General features: G+C 45.2%; 1 protein-coding gene across 3 annotated transcripts in view; it reads left to right on the top strand.

The window, feature by feature from the left end:
- Positions 1-3,641, top strand: part of RNF135 (ring finger protein 135) — an 18,808-nt gene extending 15,167 nt beyond the window's left edge. For all 3 annotated transcript variants that reach the window (XM_019647122.1, XM_019647123.1, XM_019647121.1), the window contains 2 exons: positions 932-1,012; positions 1,984-3,641. In XM_019647122.1, coding sequence (XP_019502667.1) covers positions 932-1,012; positions 1,984-2,513 — 611 coding nt within the window. In that variant the 3' untranslated portion in view covers positions 2,514-3,641. The remainder of the gene's footprint in view (positions 1-931; positions 1,013-1,983) is intronic.
- The last annotated feature ends 5,937 nt before the right edge of the window (positions 3,642-9,578 follow it).

The following is a 9,578-nucleotide window of genomic DNA, read 5'->3' as shown; positions in this document are numbered from 1 at the left end:
AGTGGCTCAGTTGGTTAAGAGCTCGCTCAAGAGTTTGAGTTCTGAGCAACAGCGGTTTGAGTCCAGCCCGAGCTGAGCAGCCGCTGAGCTGCCAATAGGTAGCAGGATGGCTCAGCTAAAAAAAACCAAACAAACAAACAAACAAAAACCCAATACGTTAAAATCCTATCAGCTCAATACAAGGACAGTGATGCCCACCTGAATTTTGATCATGATTTCTTGAAGGGCCGCTAGCCTATAGCCTCACCCGCTCTTATAGCCTCACAGTCCATACCCTACACAGGGTCTTGGGTCTCTTGTCAGTCTGACTCTTAGGCTCACTTTATGCTGCGGTCACTTTAACATACACATGGGGGAAGATTTCACCTTCATAGTCCACGCTGTGACATTTCCTTTCCTTTCTCTTCTACCTACTATGGTCATTGCAAGCACACAATAGCTTTAAGTTAACAATTAAACTTTAGTACATTGAGAGGGAAGTGGGAGGCATCAGCAGTTGAGATGAATCTCACACCCACTCATGTTCTCCAGTTTTCTAACAGTTTCAATCATTGACATGGGCTTAATGGATATTCTAGGTGTCAGGGCACTGTGATCCCCTGGAACTGTATTAGTTACTTTATTTGATAAATATGCATCAGACACTTCCTATGTACCTGGCATTAGGCTTGGTTCTCAAAAGGTAGAAATGAACACGGAGCCAGCAAGGAGTTCATAGCTTAGTGATGAAACAGACAGTAAAAAAGTCCATAATGAGAACATGAGGGTGGACATATCTGAGCTGGATGCACTGCCTGTTAAGTCCTGACACTAAAAAATGTGCTGCTGATGAGGAAGACAGGCCATGTCCCCTGATCACAATATTTACATACGTTCTGTTACCTTTTTCTGATGGGACTTTCACCCCCTCCCAATTTTTTTGATCCCTTAGTTAAACTCCTGGAAGCTTCATCTTCCTCCTCATGCCCAGTACCTGACCAGAGCCACCCTGCACCCAAGAGGGCCTCTCAATGTAAGTATGTGGTCTGTTTAAAACTTGGGTTTGGCCTGCTGCAGAGAGGAGCTGCGAGAGCGAGCGTGCTGAGTCCATCCCCGTGCTGCCTATCTTACCACCCCAAGACGAGGTCCCGCCACATGGGGAGCTGATGACAAAGACAAAAGAGATTGAAGACTCCCAAATTCCAGGCTAAGCCAGACCTATGAGCACTCTGAAGCCCAGGCAACCTGTGGGCATTCATGCTGGGGTCACCATGCATAGCCAGCTGCCCATTCACCATCCCATTTAGGTGCTGTTGCTGTCCCAGTCGGGAGTAGTCCTTGAGAGTGTGGCTCCTAGAGCCAGACTGCTTGGGTTTTGACTCCTGGCTCCTACGCTCACTAGCTGTGTGATCTTGGACAAGTTACATAACCTCTCAAGTCTCAATTCCCTCATCTGTAAGACTGAAGTAATAATAGTACTTACTTCTCTCGTGGGATTGTCATGAGGTTTCAATGAATGAATGTGGTATAAATGGTGTGCCTAGAGGAGTAATGCTCTGTAAGTGTTAGCAATTATTTACTCAATAGGAAACAGCATGAAAAATAATTAAGACCTGATCTTTAATAGGAAGCTTATGTATAACTAGAGAGATGTAAACAGCTGTGGTCATAAGTTACTGTACTACAGGTAAATGATGGTATCATTAGAGGACAGGTAAAGCACGAGGGGTGTTGAGAAAAGCAAGTGGTGACTTTTTGCTGGGTGGGGTTCAGAGTGGGCTTCCTGAAAGATGATTAATGGTAAGTGGAGATTAAGGTGGGAAAGAGGTATTAATAAACAACACGGGATATGTATAGGGAACAGCAAGTTGCCGTACTGATTTTAATGCCAATGAGAGTAAAACATTCACACCCAAAGACACAGAGCTGCTTTTTGCTATTTGAGGACCTCTTAGCATGGACAATCAGAGCTGGCTGGTCATGTTGTTGGTTTTTTTTCTTCAGGGGCCACCAGTCTAACCTTTGACCTGAGGAGCCTCTCCTGTAGCCTGGAGGTGTCTGAGAATTGCCGGAAGGTGACTGTATCTCACTTTTCACAGCCCTATCCCTGGAGTCCCGAGAGGTTTACAACCTGCCAGGTCTTATGTTCCCAGGCTTTCTCTTCTGGGAAGAACTACTGGGAAGTGGACACACAGCATTGCAGTGACTGGGCAGTTGGCGTGGCTTCCTGGCGGATGAGCCGTGACCAGATCCTGGGAAGGACCAGGGACTCCTGGTGTGTAGAGTGGAAGGGGACTAGCCAGCTCTCCGCGTGGCACATGGTCAAGGAAACTGTCCTTGGCTCAGACAGACCTAAGGTGGTGGGCATCTGGCTGGACCTTGAGCAGGGGAAGCTTGCCTTCTACTCAGTGGCTAATCAGGAGAAGCTTCTGTATGAGTGCCCAGTCTCTGCCCCTTTTCCCCTGCATCCTGCCTTCTGGCTTTATGGCTTACATCCGGGAAACTCTCTGACTATAGGGCCAATAAAGGTGTAAAGGTTCCCCAGGTGTTGAAACAGGGTGGTTTCCTGACCTATCTCTCTGCCTTCAAGCAGGGTGGCAACGTGACAAGAATCTCACTCCCGAAGTTAAGGGGTATGCAGTAAAAGGGTTAAACTCTGCAGACTTGGGATGTGCAAACTGTACATTCCAAACAAAGGAAGGGGCCCTTGACTGGTTTCTGGGAGATAATCTCTTATCCCTGGAATATTCTGCCTGAAGAGAATGTCTTTGTTTACCTGGGGACCTTGGGCCAGGAGGTATCAGCTTGACCTCTGGAGGGGCTGGAAACTAAGGTCAGCCACATTGGCGGTGAGGTCTGCCTATGTGACTGACCCCTAATAAAAGCCCTAGGCACCAAGGCTTGGGTGAGTTTCCCTGGCTGACAATGCTCCTTCTACGTTGTCACACGCTGTTGCTGGGAGGATTAAGCATTGTCCATAAGGATTCCCTGGGAGAGGATAATTGGTGTCTCCTGGCGCCTGTCCTGTGTGCCTTTTTCTACTGCTGATTATAATCTATATCTTTTCACTGTAACCAACGATAACCAAGAATATAACAGCTTTGCTGAGTTCTGTGAGTCCTAGTGCCTCCCTGAACCTGAGAGTGGTTTTAGGGAACTCCAAACAAAGGGCATGTTATCATGTAATAATATTACCACAAACTTAGTGGTTTTAAACAACTCACATTTATTATCTCGGTTTCTGGGAGTCAGGAGTCAGGGCACCACTTAGCTGAGGACTCTGCTTGAGTCTCACAAGCTGCAGCCAGGGGGGTGAGCTGCGACCATGGTGTCATTTAAAGCTTGACTGTGGAAGGACCTGCTTCCAAACTCACACGGTTGTTGGCAGTTTCTTGTGGGTTGTCCAATTACGGGCCTCAGTTTTTTTGTGTGTGTATTGGTTTGATATGATTTCAAATCCACTTGTTTATAAATGAAGTGAAGTTCTGTTAATTCTGTTTGTGGCGAAGACAAAAAATGTTTTAGAAGTAAAGTTGTTTTGCTATAAGAATGAAGTAAGTTATGTCAGGATGTCATTATCTCATCGGTTTTTTGTGTTTTTTTTTAGATTTTTTTTTATTGGGGAGTTGGGGAAGGGGAACAGCCAAGCTGTTATCATTCAATCTTAGTTGTGGCAGGTGTAGCCAGCTCAGCTCCAACTCCAGTCACCCTCTGGCTCCCCGATGGCAGCTCAGCTCAAGGCGGTGTTCAATCTTAGTTGCGGGTGGGTGTAGCCCACCATCCCATATGGGAGTCAAACTGGCAACTTTGTTGTTAGGAGAACGTGCTCTTACCAGCTGAGCCATCCCGTCACCTGTTGGCAGCTCAGCTTGAGCGCAGCATCACTGGCCCATGTGGGAATTGAACCGGTGACCCTGCTGCTCAGAGCTCGCGCTCTTAACCAACTGAGCCACTCGGCCAGCCCTCATCTGTTGTTGATAAGCACTCAGTAGCTCAGCTGCTAAGGGCCCCCTTCAGGGACGGGGGAGGGGAACTTCATCAATAAGAACATGTGGAGAAGCAATTATGGCAGGAAGGTACTTAGACTATAAATACTGAGAGTTTGTGAGGAATATCTGAGAGTTTTGTTCTGGGCAAGGGGGCACTAAAAAGCTCCCCGGAGATCTCTGGGGCATTAACTCCTGCAGTGGTAAAGGTGACTGTTACTAGCAGTGGCGAAAGCCTTGAAGCTGCCTCTTGAAGGAGATCACCTTGCCCAACACTGACTGGCGCCATGGTTCCCTAGCAACGTGCTCTAGCAACAAGGGACTTTTACTTTTGTGCTGGCAGCTAGATGTCAGCTCTTGGTTGCCTAAACCGTCTCTTCTAAGTACCAACTGGTATAAAGGTACATCTCAACTAAATTTGGACTATTCCTTTCATCTCCCCTTGCCTGGAACAATAGTGTAATTAATCTGTCATCGGTTTGGAGTATGTTATTTCTTTATTGGCTTATTAAGAGACATCCTGTATTCGTTGGGTTGTGAAATTATTATAATTCCCATAGTGAAGCTGTGTTAAATAAACTGTTGTGAAAGACAAACTCAGTCTCTGAACATAATTTGCCCGCAAAACAAAACAGGTCGGGGGTCGTGAGGGCCATCTTCCAGTCTGGCCAACACAGGGTGTCATTGCATACTTGATTTCCCCTATTTTTAAAAATAATTTTGTCATAGAACAGATACAGATACAGGAAACTACACAAGACACATGTGGAGCAGAATAAATTATTATAAGGTAAACACCCTTGTTCGCTACTCTTCAGGTCAAGAAATAAAAGCTTGCTACTCACCCAGAAGCTCCTTCATGTGCCCCATTCCAATTACAAAACCCTCCCTCCACCTGAAAGGAGTCCTGACTTTTACAGTGGTCACTTCTTGGCGTTTCTTTAGAGTTATGCATCCCTAGCCATGAGAGTTTAGTCTTGCCCATTAAAAAAATAATAAAAAAATGATGTCTCTTTTTTAACAGCTTCGTTGAGATGAAATTTCTATACTATAAAATTCACCTATTTAAAGTGTACAAATCAATGTTATTTAGCATATTTACAGAGTTGTGAAACCATCACCATAATCTAGTTGTAGAACATTTTCATCATCCCCAGGAAGAACCCTCATACCCATTAGCAGTTGATATGTCTTTCAAGTCTCATCTGCACACCTCCGCCTCCTTTTCTTTTTCTTACAATTCATCTGTAGGACCCCAGGGTACATTCGCACCTATTTTGCAGATGTGGAAATTCAACTCTGTTGGACTGGATTGAGACTTGACACACAAACCAGCCTGGCAACCTTTGACAGTGCATGTAGCCTCTTTTGTCTCTTTTTCCCCTGTAAAATGGAAATCGTTATTTTCTCTTCCTTCCCTTCCTTAAAAGGTTGCTGAAAGAATTAAATATAAGGGTTGCTGAGAAAACTGGAAAAATGCCAGGGTGATGATAACCACAGCAATAATGACAGAACTGTATTTTAACATCACGCACCTTGGCCTCTACCATCTTGAGATTCACGCCTAATATTGGGACATATCCTTGAAAACAGAGGCAAGCAGAATTCTTCAGCACCATCTACTAAGTTGCTCTCTGAGCCTCAAGACCACCCCGTGTGATGGGCTTCACTATATGTTAACACACAAGGAAATGGAGTTCAGAACACGGTCAGTTGTTTGTCCAGGATCTATCAGCTGAGCATGACAGAGCAGGTAACAGGTCCCCTTTTCCTACTCTCAAGTCTATAGCCTTAATACACTCTGATAAGGTTCCATGCTGCCACCAGGACCCGGCCCTCCACTTTGATAAATGCACAGCTAGCTCTAAAGCCATGAGGTGCTCCTTTTTTCTGGTTGTCGATAGTGGTGGCCTTCAGTTAGTGTCATGGCCTTGGGTTGTCCCAAGACAGGGCTTTTCTCTTTGTGCCAGATGACCATTGAAAGGCTCTGTGTTCTCACATTCTGTGTTATGGCGCTTTTGTCTTCTCACCCAGAGTCACCTTGACGTTTGCCTTTTAAAAGTGTTGAGAATTTAGAGGCCAAGGTTTTAGCCTCTTGAGGGGCTTTGGTTAAATACCATCCTGTCAGGTGGTTTGGATAATGGGGCCTCTGTGAGCACTGGGTTTATCGGCTGGTCACATGATTTCCGCAGACTGGAGGCGAAGCCCAGGAATCATAAAGGTAGAGAATGAAGGTTATCACTTTTGGTTTCCTTTGTCTCTGAGTCTGGAGTTTTCTGTCAGTGTATCCCTTTCAGTACACTGTGAAAAATGGCACCCTTCCCTGAAATGAAACATACAATCCTCCAGAGGAGTGCTGAAGCTGAAATGCCTCTTTTCAAATGAAGATGAAGGACCTCCCACTGGGGTCTGCACCCTGTGAGAGAGGAAACCATCCACCCACAGATTAAGCCTGAAGGGCTGGCTTCCCATGGGGAGCAAAGGCACTTCCCCTGGGAAGAGCATCAGGGACTCTGTGGGCAGCTTCTCACCCCATCTGGAGATGTTTCTCTCAGACTTGTGTTTTCTTTCAGGCCTTGTCTCTTTTAAGTGCCTTATTTTCCTGGGGGTCGGGGAGAGGGGAGTAGCATTGTCAGTGATGAAAGCTACCTCTGTCTATCTCTCCTGCTCTTCTCTGTCTCACACACTCACACACTCACCCTCACCTGCTGGGCAGGCAGCTACTGGAAGGCTCTTGTTGAGGAAAGAACACCCAGCCTAAGAAAAAGTCTTAAAGAATTTATTTGAGCCACACTAACAACAGTTGCCAGGGAGAGAACTGTGGATGAAAAAGGGGCCGCATACTAAACCTGACAAGCTCAGGGGAGGCCTGCATGGTAGGCCCTGCAAACTCAGACTGAAAGTAACCACGTAGGATGGTTTAATTAAAAGCGAGTCGTGGCGGGCAGTCACATCCTAGGCCTGTAGCTTCCTTGACAAAAGTCAGTCTTTACCTTAAGTGAGCCTGTCTATTGTCTTTTTGCATCTAAGATAACGTGCCTTTGAAATGTCAGAGCAATCCCCTTTTTGGGGATCCCTCAGGGTACAACCTCCCAACAGAGCAGGAGACCACAGAACCCTTCATTAACTTATTACCCACATACCATCGCTATGTTCGGTAAACGTTAACTGTCCTGTACCCACCCATGTAAAAGAAGCATGTGTCTCTCCGTTTTATGTTTGTATCCAATCCCAGATATTTACCTGCTTTGCTTTCTCCCACCCCCTTGATGTACCACCAGTGGGTTTCGTGTAACCCTTCTTATGTCTCCTTTGATTTTGTGTATAAAATAAGCTTGCAAAACTGCCATTCTCTAGAGCATTTTCTTAATCTATTGAGATTTTGCTTTCTGGCACCTGCCATCAGTTTAGCTCAAAAAAACTCTTAGACTTTTTCTTAGGCTGGACGTTCTTTCTTTAACACACTGTTGTGCCCATTATTGGGGTTCCTGACTTTGGGTTCCTGAAAGAACCACCTGCTACGCAGGAAGCCACTACCTTCTTAGGTTCACAGCAATCTCTAATACAGTTATATGAGTACAAGGTCTGACAATTAAGCTAGCGAACTCACCCTAGAAAAAAGTGCTACATACCTCATGGCTGAATATCACTATGGTCACCTTCGAAGTACTCCCCTTGGGAAGCTATGCACTGACACCAGCACCTAGTCCACCCTTCAAAGTAATTTTGGAACTCTTTTTCTGGAATGGCCCTCAGAGCTGTCATCGTATTACCCTTGATGTCTTGAATGTCATCAAAATGTCTTCTTTTCAATATTCCCTTTATCTTTGGGTAAAGAAAGAAGTCATTGGGGGTCAGATCAGGTGAGTAGGGAGGGTGTTCCAATACAGTTATTTGTTTACTGGCTAAATACTCCCTCACAGACAGTGCCGTGTGAGCTGGTGCATTGTCGTGATGCAAGAACCATGAACTGTTGGTGAAAAGTTCAGGTCGTTATCATCTTTTTTATGCAGACTTTTCAGCACTTCCAAATAGTAAAGTTAGTTAACTGTTTGTCCAGTTGGCACAAATTCATAATGAATAATCAATCCTTCTGATATCAAAAAAGGTTAGCAACATTGTTTTGACTCTTGATTTGGACTGACAGAACTTTTTTGGTCGTGGAGAATTGGCTGACTTCCATTGTGCACTTTGACACTTTGTTTCAGGGTCGTACTGGGACACCCATGTTTCATCACCCATGTTTCATTCCAGTGATAACATGGCTCAAAACATTGTCTTGCCTCCAGAAGGTCTTGGCAAACTTCGACTCTCCTTTAGCTTTTGTTCATCGGTGAGCTCCTTCAGGACCATTTTTGCACACACCTTTCTCATGCCAAGATTTTCAGTTATCATTTTCCTAACTGTTTGTCTATTGATGTTTACTTGATTTGCTATGCTTCTCATAGTCAGCCAACGATTTTGACACACAATTCAATGAATATTTGAAATGTTTTTGTCAGTTCTGCTCGCTACTGGCTGCCCTGACCGCTCTTCATCAGTGACACGTTCTTTCCCCTGAGAAAAATGTTTAATCCATGTGTACACTGCCGTTTTCTTCATGGCATTATCCCCACAAGCTTGGACTTACATGTCCCTGATTTCACTTCCACTCTTGCCAAGTTTAACAAGAAATTTAATGTTTGTTCGTTACTCTAATTCAAGCTCAGGCATTCTTGCAATGGCACACAAAAACATGCAATAACAATAATGAACACCACTCATCAAGATCCCGCCACATGTCAACATGAACACGATGGTGAGACGCTGATATACCAAGGTTATGAAACCTTACCGAGCTGTTTGTACAGTGCTGCCAATGAAAGCACACGGTGGCAAGTTCACAAACTTAATTGTCAGACTTCGTATGTATCTGTCCCTTGCTTCTCAAATACATTTTTTTCTGGAAAAGCTTAATTTGAAGACTGTATTTCCTAGCTGATTGCAGAAACAAAACATAAACTGAAACAACTTTGCTTTCTGGGGAGACCTCTCAGACCCTCTTGCTCTGGTTGAGGGAGAAGTGCCTTCCCCAGGATCTCCTGGGGCTTTTGACAGAAAAAGGAGAACCTTCCATGGTTTGCGCTTGACTCTACCATCCCCTCTTCCGCTGAGCCCTTAGCTTAGCCCTAAGCCCCAAATTCATCCACATTCATAATTGCTCAAACTTCTAATCACTGCATGATGGTCCTTCCAAAGGATTGCAGACTTCTTCTTTAATTATTTTGCCCTGGGAGAGGAGGAAAACTTATGACTTTTTTTTTTTTAAGATTTTTATTGGGGAATTGGGGGAAGGGGAACAGACAAGTTGCTGTCCTTTTTTTTTCTTCAGTCTAGTTGTGGAGGATGTTGCTTCACTGGCCCAAGTTGGCACCATCATTGCACTCTTCCCGGCGAGGCAGATCAGTCACCGGCTTCTGGACGGGCGCTCATGCTGGCTGCTGGCCGCTCACGCTGGCTGCAGGCTACACACGGTAGCCCATGGCAACCCAGCTCCAGGTGGAGCTGTTGTTCAGCATCTTAGCTGTAGAGGGCAGTGTCACTGGCCCTCATATGTGGGATCTGAACCGGGGC

The sequence above is a fragment of the Hipposideros armiger genome, unplaced genomic scaffold, assembly GCF_001890085.2.
Source record: "Hipposideros armiger isolate ML-2016 unplaced genomic scaffold, ASM189008v1 scaffold_108, whole genome shotgun sequence".
Lineage (NCBI taxonomy): Eukaryota > Metazoa > Chordata > Mammalia > Chiroptera > Hipposideridae > Hipposideros > Hipposideros armiger.
The sequence above is the reverse complement of the archived record's forward strand: the minus strand, read 5'-3'. Positions and strand labels throughout refer to the sequence as shown.